General features: G+C 36.8%; 2 protein-coding genes and 1 pseudogene across 2 annotated transcripts in view; 2 read left to right on the top strand and 1 right to left on the bottom strand.

Annotated features, from left to right (window-relative positions):
• Positions 1–303: 303 nt before the first annotated feature.
• Positions 304–26,808, top strand: part of SERINC5 (serine incorporator 5) — a 126,474-nt gene continuing 99,969 nt past the window's right edge. Inside the window, exon 1 of the mRNA XM_039874919.1 lies at positions 304–412. The gene's annotated coding sequence lies outside the window, so the exon portion shown is untranslated. The remainder of the gene's footprint in view (positions 413–26,808) is intronic.
• On the bottom strand, positions 3,446–4,625 carry SPZ1 (spermatogenic leucine zipper 1). Its single transcript, XM_039874921.1, has one exon. It carries the CDS (start codon positions 4,611–4,613, stop codon positions 3,483–3,485), a length of 1,131 nt encoding a protein of 376 aa, XP_039730855.1. The 5' UTR covers positions 4,614–4,625; the 3' UTR covers positions 3,446–3,482.
• On the top strand, positions 8,862–8,980 carry LOC120612712 (uncharacterized; annotated as a pseudogene).

Below are 26,808 nucleotides of genomic sequence, written 5' to 3'. Positions count from 1 at the left end.
GTGATCATCTTGGCTGGGTTTTGGATTAGAGACAGATTATTATTACTACATAATAATTGTATTGGTTCCCCTTACTCCAATTCTTACCTCTGGAGAGATGCTGTGAGGACTCTTTGTCCCTCTACATGCAACAGGGAGTGAACTATAAGTGAGGAATGCTGAGAAAATAAATCTAGACATTTATGGAGAAAAGAAAAGCAGCTGTTCTCGTCTTCTAAAAGGAGGGAGAAAAACCCCTCTGCTCCTTGAGGACAAGATGTAAAGGATCCTGGGTTCTCACTCTAACTTTTTTGTAATAAATCTCTTCAGGTGCCATAGAAGCCTAGTATCACCAGCTTTAAAAGCCACAGACATCTCTAAAGTCCCAGGCCTCACCCTACCTTGAAATGTAAATACACATCTCCAAAGTTAGGTAAGTCTTTTGAGTTCTCATTATCTATACAATTGTAAATTATCTTCTAGAGCTTGTTTTTAGTCCAGGATCTCAAGTTTCCATAAAATTTGCTCAAAAAGCTCTAACTGCAGAAACAAAAATATTTTCTCTACATTTCAGTGTTCCAAAATTAATTTTCTTTCTGCCTGGGCAACATGGTTGCCCAGCTAAAAACCTCATTTTTCAATTACTTTCATAAAGATGTGACCTTGTGACTGAGTTCTTACCAATGGAAATTTCACTTCTTGGTATGGTGCTACATGCAGTCTAATTCATCTTGAAACTATGACTGCCTGGAGTTTGTGTTCTGTGCAACAGATGCTGCACATTGCCTTGCTTTCTCAAAAATTTTAAAATCCTGTAGTTCCCTTGTGAGTTTTTTGTGGTACCGGGGGAGTTTTAGTGCACAGTTTTAGAAATGGAGAGATAGCCTTTTAACATATGACAGCTAAATGACACTGACAAAATTTGTTCAGGTAATGCATATAAACAAGCTAAAATGCAAGAAGTTTGGTTCAGCAATGCCGTATTTTCTCATTTCATTTATTTAGTACATCTTATGTGAAATTTCTATTTGAAATGTGGTAGGACAAAGTCTAAGGCTAAAAAGATCACTCATTTTCTCAAATGTGAAAAAAATGAGGATCAGTTATGTGAACGAAGGGCCTCTCCCAACAAATACATAGTGACAAATTATCTGTCTGTTTGTTTGTTTTAATCTGAGAATGTATTGATTTCACCTTCATTCCTGAAGGATATTTTCACTGGGTAAACAATTCTGGGTTGAGATTTTTTTCAGTTCTTGAAAAATGTTCATTTCCTTCAGGTCTCCATTGGTTCCGATGAGAAATTTGCTGTCATTTGGATCATTGTCCCCCTACATCTAATGAGTCTTTTCTAACTGCTTTCAAGATTTTTCCTTTGTCTTAAGAATTAAGAAATTTGATTATGAGTGCCTTGAAATTCTTTGAGTTTGTATGTTTTGGAGTTCACTCAATTTCTTGAATCTGTAGGTTTATGCCTATCATTAAGTTTGGAGACAGTTCAGCCAGTTTTTCAGGAAATTCTTTTTCATCCCACATTATACTGTGTGTGTGTGTGTGTGTGTGTGTGTGTGTGTGTGTGAATTCTAATAACATCAGTGTTAGATACTTTCTTACTATTCCACAGGTTCTTGAAGCTATTTTTTTCAGCCTATTTTCTATTGCTCAGGATGGGAAATTTCTATTGTTCTATCTTCAAGTTCATAGACTCTTTCCTCTGATATCACCATTCTACTATTGAGCACACTCAGTGAGTTTATTTTACTTTTGTTTTTCAATTCTACAATTTCCATTTGTTTCCTCTTTATATTTTTTATTTATTTGCTGAGACTTTCTATTTTTTTTTCATTTCTTTCAAGTGTGCTTGTAATTGCTCAATGAAGCATTTTCATAATGAGCGCTTTTCAGATAATTCCAATATCTTTATCATGCCATTGTTGGCATCCATTTTCTTTTCTAATTCAAGCTGAGCTTTTTCTGGTTCTTCGTATCATGAATAATTTTTCTATGTATCCTGGACATTTGGGCATTCTGTTATGAGACCCTGGATCTTATTTAAATCTTCTGTTTTAGCAGGCTTCTTCTGATGTTCTGCCAGCAGGGGAAGGGTGTAGAAATAAATCTAGGCTAACTTTGTGGCTTCCACTGACATTCCACTCCACTGGGGGAAGGAGTTAGGGAAGGAGCACCAGTTACCATCAGGTAGGGGTAGAATTTCAGGGTCCTCACTCTGCTTCCTCTCTACCACCACAGAAGAAAGGGGAAAGCGTGCTTCATTGCCACCAGTCACTGGTAAAAGTCTAGGCTTTCTTCTCAGTTTTTGCTGATAGAGGTGAGGGAAGAGGCATGGCATTTTCTATTCAGTTTAGCTAGAGTAGGGCAGTTTTTGCCAAAAGATTTGTCTTGCCAGACTCCCTTTTCTTATCTTTTAGTGAGAGAAAGCAGGCTTGGGTGGTAGCGGTGGGGGAGATATTTTGTCTAAATGCATTGGCATTTCTGGGTTGTGGGCTCCCCAAGCACTCAGTCTGAGATATAAAAGAGACAAAAAGAAAACTCAAGGAACTCAATAGCATGCTGTTCCTTAAATCTAGGGTCCCTGGCCAGTGTCTCTTCTCACTGTCTTTCAGAGTCTAATGCTCATTTTATACACATGTTCAGTGTTTTTACCTTACTTAATGGGAGGAATAGGGAGAAATGCACCCACTCTATCTTTTCTGGAACCAGAAGTCCATTTTTCTTAACAGAAGATATTGCTTTCTTCCCTGAGTAATTCTATTGCCCCCATCTGGAGGAATGGGAGGAATTTTTCCAGCACACAATAAAATTTAGGTACACATATATTATAAACAAGCTAAAGTGTCTTTCCCCAAGGGTCTCTGCTGCCTAGTATGCCCACCTTTCACTAGTTGAGGAGCAAGGGAGGAATATTAGGAAAAGTAGATTCAGGGAATGGGGAGATTTATGAGAAAAACCTGTAGCAGTAGTTTATCGACATTTTTTTTTTTTTACTACACTACTTTCTACACTTAAGCAGTAATAGGAAAAAGGAACATGCATTTAGAAAATGAGCTTTAAAGATTCACAATTAAAGTGTTAGATACTTCCACTCCCTCCCCTCGCCCCCCGCTCCCCAGAATCTCACTCCCCAACCCGTGGTAATAATTAAATAAAGAGAAAAAAATTTTTTCTTTGTTTGTTCTGGTTTTTATTTAGATTTTTACTTAATTGGACCTGTAACTTCGTACTTTTGGTTAAAGTGTCATACGATCTTCATCTAATAACTACAAAAACAAGCAGATTGTACAAATGACAAGTTATGAACTTGATGTTGACACTAATGGTCATTAAAGAACAAACTTATGTAACTATTGAGGTAATAAATATGTTAATCTCCTTGTTCTATAGCTCTTTCTTGGTTGAAACAATAGATCTACCTTAGGTTTGATGACTGATGATGCCTGCAGTTGGATGTATTATAGCTTTTTGAAAAATTGCCTTTTCTTCTGCTATCTGAAGCTGCTGGCTGGCCTCTTTTTCCCCAAAAGAGCTCTTCTCGCAATACGAATATTGAACCGGTTATTACGAGCTTTCTTATTATGACAAACATCCAGGTTTCTATAGAATTTGTCTCTTTTCTGAAATGTACCTTCCAGTTCTTGCATTTTCTGCTTATACCTTTCTACCTTCTCTGCTTCTGATAACTTCTGTTCTTTCTTGTCCTGTTCATAGTTTATCTGAATTGGCTTCCCTTGCAAAGTTCCATTTGTTTGATGATGGGCATCCTTAAGAAGCTCTACTCTCTTCTGTAACATTTGGCATTCATTCTCCAGCAAAGCTGCAATCAAATGCAATGAATACGTGTCTTGGTTCAGTTTCCTCACCTGTGCCTCCAGCTCATGATTAGCCGACACCTTGTTATTCGGTTGACTTTGGAAATGGAGCTCACGATTTTCAAGAGTTACTCTTATGTCTTTCTGAGATCTCTGATACAATTTTATAAGTCCGCTAAGCTCAGTATGTTGCACACTCCAGCGTTCTGCTTCCTGTAGTAACTGCTCCATGTTTTTCCTAAGTTTGACATTTTCATCTTGAACATAAGGGAATCTGTACTCTACTTTTTCCTTACTTAGTTGAGTTTCAATAAGAGCTCTTTTTGCTTCTGAATGATTTACCACATTCCTTGCAAAACCTTGTACTGTGTCTTTCCAGTTCTGGTTTTCCAATATCATCACTTGTTTCTTTGCATTTTGTTCGTTGTCTAGGTCTAAACAACCAAGCAAGTTTTTTAATAGCACTTTATTTATTTTATCAAGTCCTTTGTTTTTTTTCCTAAGTTCTGACACATCCTCGGAGATATTGGTTTCCTCAAAAGACTCTTTTGCTTCTGTGATCTTTTCTTTAAAACTTGTCATATTTTTAAGAATATCTTTAATTTCTTTTAAGAGATTTTCAAACTTCTTTGCAGTCTGTTGTTCAGTTTCTTGGTGACAACTGTTACTTAGGGAAGGGAGAGAATTCCAAGAGACAGAGGGAGGCGATCCAATTTCAAGTAAGGCAATGACAATCTTAGGGTCCAAAGACTCTTGATTGAGATCAGGAGTAGGCTTAGGCATTTCAGAGAGAGTGGGCATTTCCATCTTGGCTGAGTTAGTAAGGCTGGTGATCAGAGGAAAGTGGACAACTTTAGAGATTGCAGGAAGGAAAGGTGATGGTCTTCTGAGCAAATGAGTAGAGAATGTGGAACTAAGCAGAAGTCAGAGACAAGAGTTAAGGTTTGAAACCGTGCAGACGATGGTTAGGTGGAAGGTGACATCTCAGACAACCTAGGGGGGAGGGAGGGTAGGAAAGGGGACCAGGAGCTAGAGCCCCATCTCTCCTCCTCCAGGCTTCTGGAATATTTATTCAGTGATCCTAGCAACCAGGTCTTTATTCTGTCACTGCACGTTGTGGCCTATCCCCAGCTTCTGTTTCATTTGTGTCACAATAGAAGCCTCTTATCCCCCACCCAGTGGCTCATGCATCAAAATCAACTTTGAGCCAATGCTGCTCCTCACCTCAGAAAGATCTGTACATCAATCTTCCCTCTTTTAACTTTTCTAGGTTTTTATTTAGCTCATTCTAACTGTTTTTAGTGATTTTCCTACCTCATTCCCACCACCCCACAACCCAACCTTACCTGCAGTATTTTTTCTTACTACCTAAGTGCATAACTGAGAGAAGTCCTCACTGGTGAGGTTCCCCATCCTTTCACAGCACCTAGAGACTTTATTGCTTCCATTGGAGGAGAGATGCTACTGTAAAAGAAAATTATCCTTACAAAATTAGACCCCAAATGTACCACATCTTTTTCTGATATTAGGGAAATAATGCCAGGAATTGCTCCATTCAAAAATATCCTACTGCAGTAAGAAGAAAATATCTGAATGGTTCCTTAACACAATTACAAATTAGGACTTTGCTTGGCTTCAAATACAGGCATCCTTTAATATAGGTTTAGAAAGCTTGCTCCTAGGTCTTTTATATCAGGTGAGATAAAACTTTAATCATTACTTTGCACAAGAACTTGTTAAAATGGCATACTTTATCTAAAGCATTTGAAACAGCTAAATCCAGTAGAAAATTAAATTACCTTGAGAATATTAAGTTCAAAGAACACATTCCTTAAGTGAAACTTTTTCTTGGCCTTCAAAATCTTGCTAGCAAGCACTTTACTAACTAGAAGTTTGCTTCCAATCTTAAGGGAAAATTCATACTCTGGTAGTTTTTTTTCCCCCCCCTTAGGAAAAATTTGCGTCTTTTTCTTTTACAGCTACCAACTCATTTTGACTTAAATTTCCCTGAGCTTCATGCTCATCTTCCAGCCAGCTGGGCTCAGAGCCATTGCCTCATGACTATCCACAGATACAGCAGTGTTGGTCTTTTTTTTCCCTTTTTTCTTTTTCTTTTTTACTTGAAAGAGGCTTTTTCCAATCTACACAATAATACCATAACATAGATGCGAGCAATTGCTCTTATGCTTTAATTCCATCTCATAAGATCTGACTTTGGGGTTTCCCCCTTTGATTTAAGCCATTATTTAAGATAGTTTTTTAATTTCCAGGACAAGAGACTTTTTTTTTTTCTGATTTAGTTATTTCTAGCTTTATTGCATAGTAATCAGAAAATATAATATTTTTACATTTTGAAATTGATATTTTCTCTTTGGCCTATCAGTGTTCATATACGTTTCATGGATACTTGAGAAGAAAATGTATTCCCTATTTTCTTCTTGTTCTTGTAGCTTTTTGATACTTTTGGGCATTAATCTGATATTACCCTTGGCTTTGATTTTTATGGAAACTGGTTTGAAGGTAGTTTGGTCAAGATACTAAAAGAATTATTTTCATTTCATCAAAAGGAAATTTAAATATTTTCTATCTCTATAAATATAATGAATTTCAAACAACATTTCTGTTAATTTGACTGAAATTTGAGTTTACTGTAGATGCTAAAAGACATTCAGAGTTGTCCTCTTTTCCTTATTAACTCATACTCCCAGTGGATAACTATGGAAGTTAAATACATTTTGATTGTCTTACAATTACTATTTATTAAGTTTCCCAAAGCTTAGTGACTTTTAAAAGAGTAATGCAAAAAGAAGAGCAGAAAGCTGTTTCTAAAATTATTAGAGAGAAAATACGTATAGAATTTTCTCTCTCTCCAATACCAGTTTGCCTTAACAAAAATATAAGTCATATCAAAGAGTCCATGATGTGAATATGTCTTATTTCTGATGATGTTAATCTTGGTTGTTTTACTAAGTGATATCTGCTAGATTTTTCTACTATAAAGTTACTACCTTTCTCTTTATAATTTACAGATATCTTGGGGGAAATATTTCGAGACTATGAAATTATCCTGTTTCTCCTCAAACTTTTGCCTTTCAGTATAGAAAAGAGGTGGATCTTTTCTATAGCAATTATTACATTGGTGATCAAATGGTGATTTTCTAGTTCTCTCATTTCTTTTACATTTATTGATTGAAATTATTTTGTAAAGAAGAGCTGCCTCCTTTCCTCTTTTTACTTATGTTTATTCATTTATTCATTCATTCATTCATACATTCAACTATGTGTTTATATAAATATGGATTCATAGATATTTATTTTGGGTGTTATAAATGAATACTATTATTTATTTTCTTGCTCAAATATGTATGAAGAATTTTAATATGTTGGGTTTTTAGTATAATGAGGTATATTTTTATTTTGTGTAATCATTCTAATTGTCCAATAGTTTATTTTTTTAACCAAAACCTGGTATCTGATTAACGATGACTATTCAAGGATTAGTCTTTATATGTATAAGGGACTCTATGCAGAGTGTGACTTAAACATATGATTGCTTTTATATGTAGTATTATACTTGTGCGTTAGCAGGTTTAGAGGAAAAGTTTCCTGATAATGTGAAATTTTATTCAAACAAAATACAGATGTAGCTGGACATGTCTATTAACCCTTTCCCTCAGTATAGCCTCTTCTCTTTGACCACCAGGTGGTGCTGCAGACTTTAAAAATTACTATAGAAACATTATTATTATTATTATTATTATTATTATTTTTAATTTTGAACTCTAGAATGGGTGAAACTGTGGAGATAGTCTTACCCACAGTATTATTTTCTTCAGAGTTTGTGAGTGGAGATTATGAGTGATTTTCCCAAAGTTACGACTAGTTATGGAGAGAGCTGCCTCAACTTGTTAAACCTGCAGAGGAGGCAGGTTCTGCAGATCAGGAGGCTGTGGAAGAATTTTAAAATATCTGCTAAGTGTTATACAGGAAAAGGACTATGCAAAAGAGTAGGTTTTCGAAGTTGCTGAGATTGGCTTGCTTTGTATAGATGCTGGCAAACAAACCTATATAACATAAATGGCATTTTGACTGACAAAAATGTGACCAGTGGCTCGCAAGAGTTTAACCTTCTATTTCCCTTAGAAGCAGTAGTTTTGTCTTCTCCAAATGTTGGCAGCAACTTTATAACATAACTACTGCAAATAACCAGAATCAGTTATATGTAGGAAAAAATTTAACAAAAATTGCACTTTGTAAACAACAAAGTATTGTTGAAAGAAATTAAAGACAATCTAAATAAATGTGAAAACATCTCATGTTGATGGATTTGAAGATGATATTGTTAAGGTAGTGATACTCCCCAAATTGATCTACAGAGTCAACACAATCTCTATCAAAATTCCAGCTGCTGCCTCTTTTGCAGAAATTGACATGATGATTCTAAAATTCATATGGAAATTCAAGGGAGCCAAAATAATCTTGAAAAAGGAAAACAAAGTAGAAAGACTCACATGACCTTATTTCAAGATTTACTCTAAGATATAGTTTTCAAGACAGTGTGGTATTGGTGAAAGTATAGACATATAGATCAATGAAACAAAATAAAGAGCTCAGAAATAGACCCATACAAAAATAGTCAACTGATTTTTATCAAAGACAGAAAAGCAATTCAACAAAAGGTGCTGGACAAATCAGGCATGCAAATGTAAAAGACAATAAACATACACTACACTTCTTCCAAAAATATTAGCTCCAAATGGATCGATCATACACTTAAATGTAAAATGCAAAACTAAAACTATAATAAAACAAGAGAGAAATCTGTGTGCCCCTGGATTTGGTGCTGAGTTTTTGATACAACACCAAAAGCATAATCCATTAAAGACAAGTTTGATAAATTGCAATTTATCAAAAGTAAAACCTTTCATTTGGTGAAAGACACTGTTGAGTTGAATGAAATTACAAGCACAGATGGGGAGAAATATGTGTAAATCACAGATGCCATGAAAGACATATCCAGAAGATATAAAGAACTTTTAAAACTCAACAAGAGGTGTCTATAGCCATGCCACCCTGAACGTGCCCAATCTCATCTGATCTCGGAAGCTAAGCAGGGTAGGGCCTGGTTAGTACTTGAATGAGAGACTACCTGGGAATATCAGGTGCTATAGGTGTTAAAAAAGAAGAAGAAGAAGAAGAAAACAACCGAATTTAAAAACTGTACAAAATATCCGAACAGAACTCTTCACCAAAGAAGATACATGTATGGCAAATAAGCCATTGCTATAAAAAGATGCTCAACATCATTTGTCATTAAGGAGGGCAAATTGCAAAGCAATGAGATGCCATGACATAACATTAGAATATTTAAAATTAAAAAAAACACCTGACAATACAAATGCTGTCTAAGATTTGGAACAAGGGGTACTGCCTTTCATTGCTAGTAGGAATGCAAAAATGATAAAGGTGCTTTGGAAGGCAATTTTCTATTTTTATATAATGTTAAGCATAGACTTACTATATGACCTAGCAGTCATCCTCCTAGGTACTTACCCAACTGATCTGAAAACATGTCTATACACAACACCCACATGTGAATGTTTATAGCAGCTTTATTCATAACCACCAAAAGTTGGAAGCAACCAAGATGTCCTTCAATAGATGAATGGACAAAAAAACCTGTGGTATACATGATGGAAAAATATTAAGCAAGAAAAAAGGAACACACTATTTGTCTGCGCAATATGTCCAAATCTTACATGTATTTGGCTAAGTGAAAAAAAAAGCAGACTGAAAAGTCTATATATTGAATAATTTCATTCATAAGACACTCTGGAAAAGGCAAAACTGTAAAGATAGAAAACAGATCAAAGTTTTCCAGGGATTAGGAGAATAAGGGGTTAATGAGGGAAAGTACAGGGTATCCTTTAGGTTGATGGGATTAACCTGTGATACTGGAGTGATAGATATATGATTCTATGCATTCATCAAAACCCATAGAAGCTACAGTTCAAAGAGTAAACTATGTTGTATGAAAAAAATTTTTTTAAGGCAACCAGAAGGTCAGAGGACACAGGGATGAAATGCAGGTAGTGATAATGCTTAATGACTTGCCTCCCAAGAGAAAGGGGGAATAAAAGTAACTTGACAGTGGAGAAACTATAAATACTCTCTGGGTCCATTGACATTATCGATGTTGAGTTATGTTAATAGCATGTCTCTCTGTTGTGATGAGAATGGGACTTTTTATCTCTGTGATCTTTTTCCCCAAAACTCATCACTCCTAGTCTATCCATGAGAAAAACATCATACAAAAACAAACTGAAAGACATTTAACAAAATATCTGACCAGTACACCTCAAAACTGTCACAGTCATCAAAGGCGAGGAAAATCTGAGAACTGTCAAAGACCAGAGGAGACTAAGGACACATGACTAGTAAATATAATGTGGCATCCAGGGACAGAAAGACATTGGGTGACAACTGAGGAGATACAAATGAGGTAGGGAGTTTAGTTAATAATAATACATCATTGTTAGTTTCTCAGTTGTGACAAATGTATCATAGTGCTGTAATATATTAAAAATTGGGGAAACTAGATAAGGGGTACACAGAAACTCTGAACTATCTTTGCAACTTTTCTCTAAGTCTAAAATTTTATTCTAAAATAAAAAGATTATTTTAAAAAATTAATTAGCCAAATTCTTTTCTTGGCAACATTGAGATATATGGTAGAGTGTGAGTGTGATTTCAATTAATTATAAAGGTGAACTTTTTGTGTTAACTAAGAAAGTGACATCTTCATCTCAGCCCTGTAGAATCGAAAAGTATAGCATAGATGTCAAAATGACACAGAGCTAGCTTGAAGGAGTTCCCACTGTCAAATACGGGATGTTACACACCAAAATAAACAATAGTATTAACAGATATTACCAGTAGAATAAAATAAAAATCCATGGGTTCATACTAATACAAATAAATGTTAAATAAGTGATATAGCTAGATAGATGATAGATAAATAGATAGATAAAGAAAACAGTTCCTCACAATAAAACAGTAAATGCAAAAGTAATGATGGGATTAGAAAACCATTATTTAGCAACCACCACAGTAATAGTTTTTTTAATCAAGGATCATTAATGTATGTTAAAACTAGTGAGTGAAAATTTGACAAGAAACAAGATATTTACATAATCTCAAAGCATCTTTCCAAAGATACTTATTAATAGCAAAAGGAAAAGTAGTAGCTTTATAATGGAGAGTCCAAGCAGCCACAACCTTAACCAAGTGACCAAAGTTAAAACATAACCAGTAGCGGGACAAATAAAATTTTATGTGCCTTCGGATGCACTGAGAAAGATACATCACTTCTGTGTTCTTCATGGACAAAAACGCAAAATCTGAATCTAAACATGGAAAAACATCAGAAAAACAAAAATTGAGGGATATTCTTTAAAATAACTGGACTATACTTTTCAAAAAGATCATGAAAGCAAAGATCATGAAAGCAAAGAAAGAGTGAGAACCTGTTTAAAGGAGATTAAAGAGGCATGACAACTAAATGCAATGAGTGATTCTGAACCGGGAAAAAAAATTACCTTTAAGAGACATTATTGGGACAATTAAATATGAATACAGTCTGTAGATTGGAATCCAGGCATCAGTACTTTTTGAAGCTGTCCAGTAGATTTCCATGTGCAGCCAAGTTTGAGAACCAGTAGAGTCGCTCGCCTGAATAGATTTATTTATTTGTCACTTATTTATGTATTTTAAATAAAAAGTGCATATATTTAAGGTGTACAACATGGTTTGATATACATATACATAATAAATTACCATAGTGAAGCTAATTAACATAACATTTCCTCACATAGTTAGCATTTTGTGTGTGTGATGAGTGCACTTGAAATCTACTCTCTTAGCATATCTTCAGTGTTCAATACTGTATTATCAAGTATAGTCATTATGCCTGTACATTAGGTCTCTATACTATTGGCCCTGGTTTTCAGTTAGAACTCATTGCTTTCCCAATTAGACCAAGCAGTTTCTAGCTCCTGCATATAGTGTTTGAGGATCCCCAGGATGCTCTGAAGGCAGATTGTCAAGATAACATGCTATAAGCCTAATATTGGCATGCTTTTATGGTAATTAATAAGATTAAGGATTATGTAACTACGTTAAAAGAATTGCAGAGGACTCGAATGATGTAAATAATTAATCTTCCTTCACTATGCTGTTTCTTGGTCATTAGTTCTGCTTTGTTTCTTATTTTCTAAAGACAAGCTTCTATCTCTAAAGCAAAAAGGTCAAACAAGGAAATCGATGTGAGAATATAGAGCTCAAGTAGCTTGTCTCTAAATGTCAGATCAGTTCTCTTGCCTATCAGAATTAGAGTTCCTTCCTTCTTTTCTTTCTCATCTTCTCTGGGCTCGGGATGCCAGGCCTTTCGCTTCCTGAAAGACCAAGGTTTTTACTGGCCATATTATACTATTTACACATGCTGAAATATCTAAAAAGTGAAAAAGAGCACTACATCCTCTCCTGTCCTCCAGCTAAAGCCCCGCCATTCTTATCTTTCCAAAAAAACAACTGAACACTATTTCCATTTCCTCACTCCTACTCACTCTTCAAACCACTGGAATCTGACGTTCCTCAAAGACCCCCTTGCTGAGAAACCCAAAGGACAACTTTACATCTTTATTGACCATTTCCTTCAACTGCATTTTACACTCTTGGCCATTCCAAACATCCGGACCCAGAACAAACTTTGAATTCAGACAGCCGGAGTTCAAATCTCAGCTTGACTACTTACTAGCCCTGCTACCTTGGTCAGTTACCTAATCTCACAGAGCTTCAGTTTCTTCTAGTGTTAGGTGGGAATTGTGATTACATGTACTCATGAGACAGGATATTGTAAGCACTGAGCATAGTATCTGACACTCAATAAGCATTCAATGAATTGTGACTTTATTTTTCCTTGCATGGCACCAACTTCCCTAATTTTCTACCTTACTCTTGTCATTTGTTCAGTCTTTTCTATGTGCATGACTTTCTAGATTCCCAGGAGTATTCCCTAGCTTTTCCAAGACCCCTTCAAATATCTCATTCCCCAGTTTTTCCATTTAAGTTTTTGGTCAGCCTCTCATTAGCCCTAACTGGTGTAGACACCTCAGGCAGCTGCAATGTTAAACAATTGCTGCTAATAATTTTTGATAAATGTCTTGGCTATGGGGCTCTTCTCACTCTGTGAGCTCTTAGGTTAAATAGAGACAAGTCTTAAGAATGGCTAGCTTTTCAGGGAGCTTCCAGATAGGTCAAATAGTGATAATTCTTTGAGGTTGGGCTTTTTTGGGAGCTCCAAACTATTCTACCCACTATGGTAGCTTCTAGGTTGCTGGTTTTCATAGCTACTCAAGTTGTGAGGCTACTGCAGAACTGGGGAAAGAAGGATGGGAGTAAGGCAAGTTAAAACACCACAGAGCTCACTGTTCTTACTGAGATTCACGCATTTTTCTTGAATAAATGCTCTTTGGATTTTTGCAAGACTTTGGTTAATTTCTAGAGTTCTAAAAAAGTTGATTTCGATAATTATTTTTGCCAGTGAACTTGTAGCTAACGTGGAGTGAATTTTCAGAGGTTCTTATACATCCTTAATTCAAAATCGCCCATTATCTTCCCCCTAAGCCCCAAACTGCCTGTCCAGCTTGGTTTCTTTTCTCCTTAAACGGTACCTACAGAGTTTCGTTAAATGGAAATCTGGAAATCATCTTTGACTCCTCTCTCTCTCCTCTTCCCTCTTTCCATCCTTAGTGCCAATCAAACACCAAATCCCAATCTTTCCATCCCCTCTATGTCCTCCATTACACTATAGTCCTAGGAATCATTTAAATATACAGCATAGTGAAGGATAAAAGTTCAGGCTTGGGGCTCAAGTTGATGTGGGGGTTCTAGGCCAACTTTGCTATTTACTAGCTCTGGGTCCTGGGCAAATTACTTATTCACTCTGTGACTCAGTTTCCTCATCTATAAAATTTAAGTAACATTAGTTCGTTCTTAACTCATGGGATATTTATGAGGATCAAGTGAGAAAATCCTAGTAAAGAATTTATTATGTTGCCTGACATGAAGTAAGAACTCAACATATGATAGTAATATATTATTAGACTAAAGTTCCAACATGATGTATAATGCACAATAGCATTTGGTGGGAGTTTATCCTTCCAGCATCTTCTCTCATCACTTTCCTGTGTTGGAGCCATTAGAAATTTTATTTCCTCATATGTGTGAGAATGTAGGATGCTCTTTCTCAGTTCTCAGCTCTCAGCTCTCAGCTTCAAATGTGTTCTTCTTGCTGCTTGAAACACCTGCTTTTTCTACAACATACCAGACATGGTTCTGACTCAGGCTGGCTATTCCTTCTGCCTGGCGAGATCTTTCTCAGATCTTCACATGGCTCGCTCCCTCTCTCAATTCATGTCTCTGTCCAAATATTATCCCCTCCGTACAGCCTTCCCTGACCATCATATGTAAAGTAGCGTTCCTATGGCAACCCTTTTTCTTTACTTAGTTGTCTTTTGTAGCTTTTATCCCTGCCTAGTATTATATTATCAATTTCTTTATTACTTACCTATTTTCTCTGTTAGAATGTAAGTTCTCCAAAGCCAAGAATTTTGTCTTGTTCCTCGTTGTATCTCTAACACTTATAAAATCCCTGACTCATTAGAAATACTTAATAAATGTTTGTGGAAAAAATGAATAAATGTGAGCTCATAATGAGTTTTCCTGGTAAGATTTGCTGCTGAAATTATGTCAAGATGAAGATAAGACATAGATATTATTTTAGATACTGAAATGACCTCCTGTGACTAAATATAGGAACATTGACAGACACAGGTTCACTTTAACAGACTTATTCCATTAACACGAGAGGAAGAGATTCCAGGTAGATACAATATCAATAACAGTAGAGGCTTTCATTAGTTTCAGAGGGTGGACCAAAAGACTGATCTTGGATTAGGAAATCTCTCCTTGAAAAATTGCTATTGTTATGGTCTTCCTGGGGTTGATTAGACATTCCCTGGCTTTTGAAAAGTTATCTTTTGATACATACATATTAATATCTGCCTTGAGCTAGCAGCCTGCATCTTCTCACCAGAACTCCTGCAGTATATGCAGTCAGCCAGCTGTCAAGACCTTTCATATCATGAAGAGAAATCTGGATTTATAAGACCTTTGTTTTCTGCACTTCATCCTTCCCTTGAATTTTCTGCTCGTGGAATTTTACCTACTTCGTAGCTGATATTTCTGCTCTTTTTTCCCATTTTAAGTCTTCTCGAAACAGCTTCTTTGAATAATATTACCTTTCTGCCCAAGAGTTTATTAAAGATATCAACTTTCTGATGCAAAGTTTTGTATTCATTTTCCAGTAGAGCTTTGGCTTAAAGCAGTGAGCAAGATCAATGTTCCAATTTCTCTGTTTTCCAGCCCTTGATGTGCTAGCAACTCAGCACTCTGTTTGGATTGGAAATGGCCTTTATCTTTTTCAGCTATGGTTAGCAAAGTTTCCTTTTGTGAGCTATCTATCATCTGTTTTTTAACTTCTCAGTTTGGTCACCTGCCAGCTATTTCAGCTGCACAATGCTGTTACTCAAAACTTGAACTTCATGTTCTTTTGAGCAAGAGCATTTTCTATGTCTCTTGGAAATTTCTGACAATATTCAATTAGATAGCTGAGCTTATTTCAGCTTTCTGCTTCCAGTTGTAAATGCCCAACTCTCTTAAGTCCAGTGTATTCTTTTTTAACCCTTTAGAATTTAGATTTTCTCCCTTTACTTAGATAACTTCATTAAAGGCTCTTTTTACTTCTGAAAGTTTGCAAAAGCCCTTGTAAAAACTAACAATATTTCCACTGAGTCATTGAGTTCTAATATGTTATCCTGGTTCTTTACATTGCTGTTCTTGGGGCCTAAAATAACAAATGGATTTACTACTGCCGCTTGATTTATTCCTTTAAGCCCTTTGGTTGCATATCCAAGCCCATTTCTTCAAAGAGATTCTTATTGTTATTTGTGTCTTGGGTTCCTCAAAATACTTCTTTGTAGTTCTGATGATCTGTTGCTAAGTGACAACTCTCTAAGAATCTCTTCCTCCAAGAGGTTTTTAAATTTCTGCAGTGTGCTGCCAGTCACCTCATATCTTTTTTTTTTTCTTTATAGGCGGAAGTATTCTCCCTGAAGAAAATGCCAAAGTAATTATTTCCTACTTAGGCAGTTATACTTATAGATTACCAAGGCACTTATTGAAAATCAGGCTGTGGCAACTGCAGGGAGGTATGGTGATGTGGCAGAGAAGAGAGAAGTGTGAGGCCAGCAGGTGCCAGAGAGAGAAGCCTGGGTCCAGAACAGGCAGTGGATACACCAGTTGAAGCTGATTCTAGTGGAGCTGGATGAGGAAAAGAGCCCAGGAGAAGGAAGAGCTAGAGCTTGGGATCTGTTCTTCCTCTAGGACTTCCTGCTGTGCAGTGTCTGGCCCTGGCATCCAGATTTTAATTCCAGTATCAGTCAGGGCTAATCTATCCCCAGGTCTTATTCTGCCTTACTACAGTCAAATCCTCTCCTCAGCAGCACAAATGCCCAGTGGCACCTGTGTAGGAATTAGAAACAAACACTCCTGCCAGCTTCTAGGATATTTTCCTGCTGGATGGTTATAATAAGTGCACAAATCTATAATACATATGACGTGATTGGTACTTCCTAAAGTCATGCCATCTATAACTTGTGAAATCGGACACAGTGGCTTGTCCCTCCAGCTCCCTGCAGCATGACCTTCTTCCCCAGAGTCTTCTCAGACTTCCCTAACTCCCTATCCTAGAATGATCCTAAAAAAAAGCATTGCCTCCCTTCTGGGAAAGTCTCAGTTTCATTTAATCCCATCTGCCCTCTTTCTTCCTCCAGCCCCTCCCACTATTGCTACTCAAGATAAAAGATCAGTCCCCAGGGTCATGAGTATCTATAGAAGCCCAAATTATTTAAAGGAGATAGTTACACTACATATGAAATTGAGGTAAATGTTTTTGCTCATGAGAAGAAAGTATAAATATAGAGCATAGAACTGGGTGTCGCAAGGCCTTGGTCCCAATCCCAGTTGTGCCAATAGCTGAGCCAGGTGATCTCTGGAGTTTTACTATGGGCTTTAGAGATGTCACTGTAAAATAAATGGAGTGAGCTAGCTGATCATGAGGGCTGCTTCTACATTTGGCATTCTATGTCTGTCCAATGCTCAGGGGTTAATAACAGGATTGAAGGAACAGTGAGAAGGCTAGAAATGGGTTCACTGCTCTTCTGGGATGACATGATGGGAGAAATTATTTATCTGAGAAGAATAAATCATGTCATACTACCTACATCTGAACAAGCAGCTTGACACTTTATTGGTGTTTCTTTGATATCAAAGTCCTGGCCACTTCTAGCTTCTACTTATGCAGATTTTGACCACAGTATGAATGAGTGTTGAAGGTTTTAGGTAGAGTCCATTTATCAGTTAAAGAAATTTCCTTGTATTTCTAGTCTGTTCTGAATGATCATTGACTTTTTATCAAACATGTTTTCTGCATCAATTGAAAGGATCGTGTGGCTTTCTCCTTAAATCTGTTAAGCTGGTGAATTACATTGGTAGTTTTCTAATATTAAGCCATCTTTAAATTATTTTGAAATCATGTTCTTTTTAAATACACTGTTGGAGTGGATTTGCTTGTATTTTATTTAAGACTTTTCCATCTATGCTTATAAACAATGTTTTAAGCACAAAAGAGAGCTTATTATTTTATTTACCTAAAAATTCCGGTAGTAATTTCATCTATGTTTATAAGAGAAGATTTTTAATCTTCTCTTTTTGTGCTGACCTTGTCTGGTTTGAGTGTCAGGGTTAAACAAGTCTTATAAAACTAATTGTGCAATTTTCCTTTTTTTCTATTTCCTGAAATAGTGTGTATAAAATAAAGATTAGCTGTCCTTTTAAGTTTTATTTTTTTTTTTAACGAACCTCTAAAAATATCAGAAGTAAACTTCCACTTGGGCAGGATGGTGTCTGGATATCCTGGATGAACAAACTTCCCAGTTAAACAACTATGCATCCTGGAGTAAATATTTTTAAAATTATGTAACTGTATTGCTGAGCTGGCCAAAAAAATTCAAAAGAGAAAGGAAAGTGGGAATTCAGAGGAAGCAAGAAACCAGATTCTTCCCTCAGGGCATCTCAAAATCCTCTTAAACTTGAATTTCAGTGTTGACAGTTGAGTCTAATGACAGGAGGATAGGAGACAAAACCCATCTCAGAGTCTAATAGAGGACTTCTCTATAAAACTGGGTCTGCAAAATGCTCAGACTTTTGTATAAGGATAAATTAGAAATAAATGCATATTACAAAAGGGAACAGTAAGGAAACTTGCTTATCTTGAACTTTTTGCTGAGTGGAGGGTAGAGGAAGACTTCCTTGAGAAGTTAAAATCAATTTTTATTTGGGCACAAGGCTGCCTGGAGTACAGATTATATTTCCCTGTCTTCTTTGAAACTAGATGTGATCATTTGACTGTATGTTCTGGCCAATGGAACATCAACGGAAGTGATGCTTGTATTTCATTCAGGACTCTTCTATGTATGTTCTAAAATCAGATTTATTTTTAATGTTCTTCTCTTGTGCTGAGCTTGTCTGGTTTGAGAGTTCTTAGAAAGGGAAAAAGGTATTGAGTGACTCCAAGGAAGTGAGAATCAAGAGGTGAATGATTCATGGCAGCACAATTTACAGTAGCCAAGATATAAAAGCAACCTAATGTTTGTCATTTGGATAAGGAAGTTGTGGTTCATACAGACAATGAAATATTTCTCAGCCATTAAAAAATTGAAATCCTACCATTTGCAACAACATAGATGGACCTAGAGTGAAATAAGTCAGACAGAAAAAGATAAATACCATATGATTTCACTTATATGTGGAATCTAAGAAACAAAAATAACAAACTAATCAAAAAGAGACTCAGAGATATAAAGGACAATCTGGTGATGGCCAGGGAGGAGGGGGCTTGGGGATCTGGGAGAATGAGGTGAAGGGTTAAAGAAGTACAAATTAGTAGTTGATAGATGGTCACGGGAATGGGGAGCACAGAACAGGGAATGCAGTCAGCATTACTGTAATGGCTAGGTGGAGAGCCAGAGGAGAGAAAGAGCAATTAGGGAGATGGTTTTATAAACTATATAAATGTCTAACCAATGTACTGTATACTTGAAACTAATAAAATAAAATTTTTTAAAAAAAGAGGAGAATGAAACATGGAAAGGATGTCACAGAAACAGAATGTTCATATGAGCAAAAGGGATTCTTATTCTTTAAAGAAAATCCCAGCCCTGGGATCTTCTAAGTTTCAGCCAAGATAGCTGCCTTGAAAAAGAATAGCTGCCCTAATTAGTGATGGAATGTGAAGGGAGAAGAGGTGAATTATTTTTGTCTTCATTCCAAAGTTATCTGGAACATTCTGTGGGCTGGAAGCGGGGAGAGTTTTGGGTTGTTATTCAGAAAGGAGAAAAAATTGTGAGTTTGTGTGTTTGAGATAGGTCCAATACAATTTAAATATTTCTTGAACGATCTCTTTTCCTGAATGTGCTTGTCAGAGCTCGTATTTCAAATAGGCCTGAATTCAACCTAAATCCCTTCTGCATTCCTCAGTTACTCTTCTCATCTAACTTGCCTCTCTGTGCTCCTCAAAGGAGTCTCATATGAACTGCAAATCAGTACCTGGTCCTTAAGTGAGACTGCCTCCCCACTTCACACTTGCATAGCTCCGGGCTCAAGGCCACAGTGCTGGTTTGAGTCAAGGCTGGACTGGTTAAAGGAATTCCTTTATCTGGGGCGTAACTGCTGACTTAAGGACTCTATTCCAGTCCCAGCAAATAGTAAAAGATAAAATACTCGTGAAGCCCTTTCTACCCCACAAATTCACAGCTCCAGATATATCCCTCTTTATCCTATCATTAGGTCGAATACTATGAACACTTACATGTTTGTCAATGTTCTAGATTAGCAGTTTTCGAAATCTTTTTGCTAGTATATACCACATAAAAGTTTTAAAAAGTATGTGCTCCTTCATACATTTCTACTTTGACAACTAGAAATTTCTCATAAAATTTCATTTAGGTACATAGCTATAATTCCTATATATTAAAATTTTGACATAAATTTAACTGTTACATCATTCTTTTAAATGTCTCCTATAAATCCAAATACTATGGTGATTTTAGGTTGACTAACACAACCCATCCATTTAAAAAATACACAAACCAGCTTCTCATTATATTTTTATTTATATATTTTTAAACAACCTCTTTAACAATGGGAAATTTTATATTACTCTTTCTTCTCCTTAAAATCATATTTCCAATCCACCCCACCCAGATTTTTATCCTAATGTAACATGTATTTTGCTTGAAAGTTTTTGTCACTTCTCATAATTCTTTGCAACAAAAAAGTTGACATTTTCATTTTTTTTATTTCCTGTGACCATAAGGCTCTACCTATTATAAATTAAAATTATTAGTAGTACAAAAATTGAAATGTTATACTTATTAAAAGAGCTTTAAACATTATTGATATCGATTTATTATTATTATTAATTATTATTATTTATTTATTTTTTTACAGATTGCAAGGAACTTGTCAGCTTACAATTCCTCATTTTTTTTATTTTTTATTTTTTATACCTACAACACCTGGTCTTCCAAGGTGCGACATAGATTTATTTTTAATCTTGTAAAATAAATAAAGTATTTTAATTTTTTCCCCAACTTTATTGAGAAATAAAATATTTTTAAACATCAGGTTGACTCATACCAGTCACTCTTCCACTCAGAGTCAATGTTCTTTTTCCCATACAGCGTGTCTCAGGGGCATCAGGAGCATCGATGAAGCAGCATTTCCTAAAAAACTGCTCCACTAAGGCCTCAAGAGTTTTCTTCTAGGTAGCTGACATCTGTTCTTCATTTTGAGTCTGATACTTTCTTGTTTTTACCAGAAGGTGTCAGGCAAAGACAACTATGGCAAAATCATTACCTGGTCTAAACAGATGGTAACATGAATCAGATTTCAGAAATATTAACATGTGGTGAGGGGTGGGAAAGAGCATCTTAGAATCAGTGAAGATGTGAGGGCTAAAAAAAGTAATACTTTTCCTCCCACCTTCTAAGTTCTTCTAGCTGGGCTAATAATCAAATTAACAGAGACAGATTAACAGGAGAAAATCAGTTTTAATACATGAGCATAGAGAATTCACGTAGGCATGAAAATTCCAAAGAAAACGAGGTAATATTGGGTATATAAAGTATTTTGGACAAAAGAGAAGGTGGGGGAAGAGATCTGAGATTTCGGAAGTGAGAGTGAAAAATTTACAGGTAATTGAGGAAGAGCAGAATGGACGTGGCAGGCAAATTCTTACTGTGCAGCTCTGAAACAATGGGACGTAAGGGGTATCTAACTAACAGGCACCAGCCTGGTGTCGTCTTATTTACCGTACTTAATTCAAATTAGGCTAAGGCAGCATTCCAAGATTTCTCTGTCTGAATCCCTTGTGCAGGAAAGGGGGGAGAGTCAAAGGTTCTTTCTGAGTTTGATTTCCTTAATAAACAGCTTAAAAAGCAATACACAAGCAATATGCCAAAAACAGTTTTGGTTCCCTTCAAAGTATAGTACTGTAAAAGGGAAGGTAGGAAAGGAAAAGTTTATGAAGCCAAGACAATGCAAATGGACAGTAGGGATCTGGAAATTGACTCTCAAACTATCTGTGCCTTTTGTATACTTTTTGTATACTTTGGATGGTGTACCCAGTTTGAAGACCAGGTCCAAGAAGAGTAGTTCTTAAGCTCAGGATCTTAAAGAGTGTGGAAGACATCAAATAGCATTTGTTTATGTGGATTATATCTATTTGCTGTGTCAATAACTAAAACAGATAGTGATTTTATATCTTTTGGTATATACCCAGAACTGGAATTGCGAGGTCACATAGTAGTACTATTTTTAATTTTTTGAAGAATCCTCTATAATGTTTTTCAAAGTGGCTGCACCAATTTACATTCCTACCAGCAGTGCACAAGGGGTCCTCAGGAATAATTTCCTGAATCTCGAGGTGTTTCTGTTTTTAGCTCTTTGAATGGTAACCTTCTCATCCCAAACTAATATCCCTGTACAGATATTCATTGAATTATTAAATGTTTTACATTTTCCTTTTACTTCCTGCTTTGGTACATGAGAAATTATACAAGTTCCTTAGCTCTCTGCCTTTCTTCCTTCTGCCTCTTTCCTCCAAATAATCACTATTTTCATGTGCTTTATTTTCAGAGGGAATGTCTTCTGGCCACATTTTATCCGCAGCAATCTTTATTTGGCCTGTGCCATTTTTTAACATTGACTGTCTTTAGATGGAGTAGTAGTGCACACTCACTACTGTCTGCTATGGTTCTTACTGCCCACATTGCTTTATACCCTGCCTTCTTCAGTCACTCGTATCACCTGTCTACTTTCTATAAGAATTTACTTATATAACTGCCGCGACCTGCATGGCTAGAGTGTTAATATACCTGAGAGGGGGCAATGGAAGGATGAAAAAAAACAGAGACAATATATACAAAAGCTGGGGCCAGGTAGGACACTGCACTGTGATGAAGATACAGTGACCCTGAGGCAAACTCAACCTGTTTATTATATACAACTAGAACAAGGAGGGGATGGGAGTCTTGTTCTCGGAACTTGAGACTTGATGGCAACAATAATCTCTCAAAGGTCTGTCTTGTACCCACATATCTGTGCTAAACCACAAGCAGCCGTTTATTCTTTGTTTGCTTCTCTGCCTTTGGCAGATTGCTACAGTCAGGCATGGCTTTGCTAATGCTTCGACTACGGGTCAGGCTCAGATCCAGCTCTCTACATACAACTTTAGCTAATATCTACACTTCCTTGTTTCTTCAACTATAGAGAATATTTCTTGAGTCCTATATTAGTTTTCTATTGATGCTGTAACAAATTACCACAAATTTACTGGCTTAAAACAACACAAATTTATTATCCTACAGTTCTGGAGGTCAGAGTCTGAAATGGGTCTCACTGGGCTTAAATCAAGGTGTTGGCAGGGCTGTGTTTGTTTCTGGAGGCTCTAGGAGAGAATCCATGTCCTTGTCCTTTCTAGGTTCTAGATGCCACCTGCATTTCTTGGCTCATGGCCTCTTCCTACATCTTCAAGATCAGCAACAGCAGGTTGAGTCCTTCTCATGCTGCCATCTCTCTGGTTCTCTCTCTTCCACCTTTTTCTTCCATATATTAAGAAGCTTATGGTAACGTTGTGTTTACCTGATTAATCCGGGACAATCTCTCCATCTCGAAGTCAGCCTATTAGTAAACTTAATTCCATCTGCACCCTTAACTGCCCTTTGCTGGTAACCCGACATATTCATAGGTTCCTGGGATCAGGACGTGGACATCTTTGAGGAGCCATTATTCTGTCGACCACAACTCTCGATTTAATAAGACAAGGATATTAAAGGTTCTACCCTTTCTTTAACTGCTCCACCTCAAACCTCACAGTTCTGACTTCTGTCATCAACATTTTGACATCTCCAAACTTTCATTTATATATTGTTCTGTTACCATAGTTAAATTGTTTGCGCTACAATTATAGATTCAGTCTAAAAGCTGAAAAGTCAATAAACAGGGTTTACTTTTTTGTACTATAGAATTCTAGTCTGGGAATTATTTCCTCTTAGAATTTTGAAGGTGTTGCTCCATTGTTTGCTAACATCTAGTTTGGCAAATAAGATGCCTGATGCCAGTCTGATTCTATTTTGGGGAGTGAGGTTGGGAAGAATGCCGTTCCCAAGTATTTTATCCATAGGAGATAGTGTTATGGCACGAACGATTCTAAGACCCACAGAGCCAATTGAGATTAATTTTGAGCCTTTATTAGCCGGCCGACAACTGACTCTCTACCACGCAGGTAGAGAGTTTTCAGAGGAGGCAGTTTATAAAGTCTCCAACTACATCCTTGAATAAGCAGATTACAAGAAGCAGAAGTTAGCTGTTAACGTTTTGTACAAAGATAAATGTATCTGGGGGACTCTCAGATCAAACAGGGCGTAGTAGACAGTTTAATCGTCTGCACCTTGAAATATGTTGCACTTCTCCTGGGGCTGGCGCCTGGAGATATCACCTCCCTGTAACTGAGTTACTGCTCTCCCTGGGGGCTGGCGCCTGGAGATACCACCTCCCTGAAACTGGAGAATTTCCACTTTTACCATAGGGTAGGAATAGTGGTGGTGGGGGTGGGGGTGGGGTAAAACTACTGCTATTTTTAGAATTTCTATGTTACCTAAGGGAAAGAGTTCATCCACCCAGTGCTAACAGAGCCAAACACTAAACATGGAGAATTGCAGTGGAAAAAGACTGGCTGTTTATTATGAATGGTGCCACCCAGGATAATGAAAAGTTAATGCTCAAAAGCCTGAACTTCTCAATCGTTTACAGACAAAGGGTTTTCTAGAGCAAATTCATGAGTCATCACGAGTAAGGACTTTGGGATGGTGTGTCTTGCTGATTGGCCAAGAGTGAGGTAAAGGCACTAAATCTTTTCAGGTCTTGAGGTCAGCTTTGGCATCCCTCAGTCTGGTTTCATGGAGACAAGGCCAGGGGTCATTCTGATTTAGAGCTCAAGAGCTGAAATACAACTTAGGCCATGATATCTTTAGCTTAACAAAAAACCACACCTTGTAAACCTAAGTCAATGCACAGTCATTGTTTCTGGCTGCCTCGGGAGATTAATGACTAGTAAGGAAGGAAAGGGCTAAGGCTTACAGGGCATACTGTAAAGAAACTGAATAAAGCCTTGGGGCAACATATTAAATAAAAATCAAATATTAAATCAGGACCCTCGGTTTTATTTATTAATCTTTTTGTTTTTTCACAAGCGGGTTTTGCCCTGGCTCTCTGTTGTCCTAGAGGGCCTCTCCAGGGTTCTTTTGTCATACTAATACCCTCCCTCCCTGTGGGCATCTCCCTGGCTTGTGGCTTGTACTTTAGATAACAGCCTTACCCACCACCATTCCTCTTTCTGCTTTCTATCTATTAGAAATTCGTCCATATCTCTCTACCCCCATTTGCTTTAATGTGGGAAACTTATTCCTTTTATTCCACTGCCATCATTTTAAAGGAATAAATGTAAGCAAGGACGTAGGAAAAAGAGAACCCATGTTCACTGTTGGTGGGAATGTAAATTGATGCAACCACTATGGAAAACAGTCTGGAGGTTCCTCAAAAAAAGAAAATTAAAAATAGGACTACCATATGATCCAGCAATCCCATTTCTGGGTATATTTCTAAAGGAAATGAAATCACTATCTGAAAGAGATACTGCACCCCTAGTTTATTGCAGCATTATTGATAATAACCAAGACATGGAAACAACCTATGTATCCCTTGATGGATGAATGGATAAAGAAGATGTGAGATATTTGTGTACACACACACACACACACACACAAACTTGAATATTATTTGGCTGTGAAAAAGGAAATCTTGCCATTTGTGGCAACATGGATGGACCATGAGGCATTATGCTTAGTGAGATAAATCAGACAGAGAAAGGCAAATATAATCTCTTATATGTAAAATCTAATAAAACTGAACTCATAGAAAAAAATAAATGTAGATATTGAGAAAGAGGAAAAATAAATGTAGTCAGTCTGCTATTTGAACCTGAAACCTCTTCCCCTTTATTTAAAACTATTTTATCAGAACAAACATATAAATCAAGCCTCACTGTCTTCATCTTCAAGTGCTCTTGTGAACCCTTCTCCTGCTTTGGACATAAAAGCTGAAATAAGTCACTATATTTAAGTTTGGAAATCAATGGGACATGATGGGGTTCACTTGCTCTATCCTCCTGTCACACAAAAGGTGGTAGTTTTTGACTCAGGCTCTTCCCTAAAATCCAGGGCCACCAATATCAACTATGGCAAAATAGAGGCCACAGGTGTCCACACCCTAAAATTTCGATCCTATCTGCATTATCAGGTGTCCAAAGACCTGTTTGCCCCCAAGAACTCCCAGTGAGACTAATTTCCAGAGTTAGAGAACTTGGATTATATTAAGGTATTATTTCTTCTTGGGGATTCCCATGGAGCACAGTTTGAGGGAAGATGGAGAAAAACATCACCTATTGTACAACTGAGGGGAGGGGAAGGGGCAGCTGGATTTTCACCCTGCAGGGGACATACAGGCAAAAAAGCTAAGAAGGCTTTACATCTACTGGTATTTTTTCCTCCCAAGCACTAAACCTTACATATATTCTTATTCCTAGGATAAAAGTTAAGACATTCTATTCTGTCTCATACTTTACCAAAAGATTCTGTGTTCTAAAGGAATTTAAAAATAACAGCACCAGGAAATCCTGTACTTTTAAAACAGAAATCTTCCAACGTTCTCTCCTTGATGAGGGTATGAAGTCATCAGCACTAGCCTTTCAGGAGTTAGGTGGCAAATCTGGAGGTTGACAACAGCATAAGCCTTTCATAAATTGGTACTGTTTTCCTTGGGAGAGATTTCATTTGAGTCTTTTATCTGCTAAGTGGCCAGCCTTTTGCTTTTCTCCTTCTTCCCTTGTCTCTATTCCTTTGTCTTCAAGTCGGCTTTGTCTGCAACGTGGCTTTAACTTTGTATTTTCTACTAATTGGTCTCTTATCCCAGGAAAAAAAAAATGGTGCCTGGTCCCTGCCTCGGTTTTCTGTGGCTCAAGTGACACATCCCCATTTTGGATTTCATATTTGAAGGATGGGAGAGAAATGATGTGCCTAAGACTACTTGCTTCTTCAGAAAATGTAGTCCAATTATGAACTAGAAGCCCACTGCTTTAAGTAAAGCAAAAAAACAGAAGTGTTTAATCTTACTTTCAACTTGTAGAATCAACATGGGAAAAAAC

Source organism: Pteropus medius, unplaced genomic scaffold (genome assembly GCF_902729225.1).
Source record: "Pteropus medius unplaced genomic scaffold, Ma_sr-lr_union100, whole genome shotgun sequence".
Classification (NCBI taxonomy): domain Eukaryota; kingdom Metazoa; phylum Chordata; class Mammalia; order Chiroptera; family Pteropodidae; genus Pteropus; species Pteropus medius.
The sequence above is the reverse complement of the archived record's forward strand: the minus strand, read 5'-3'. Positions and strand labels throughout refer to the sequence as shown.

Excerpts from the sequence above, each read along its gene's own strand:
- SPZ1 (XM_039874921.1), bottom strand. The coding sequence starts at position 4,613 with ATGGAAATGCCCACTCTCTCTGAAATGCCTAAGCCTACTCCTGATCTC.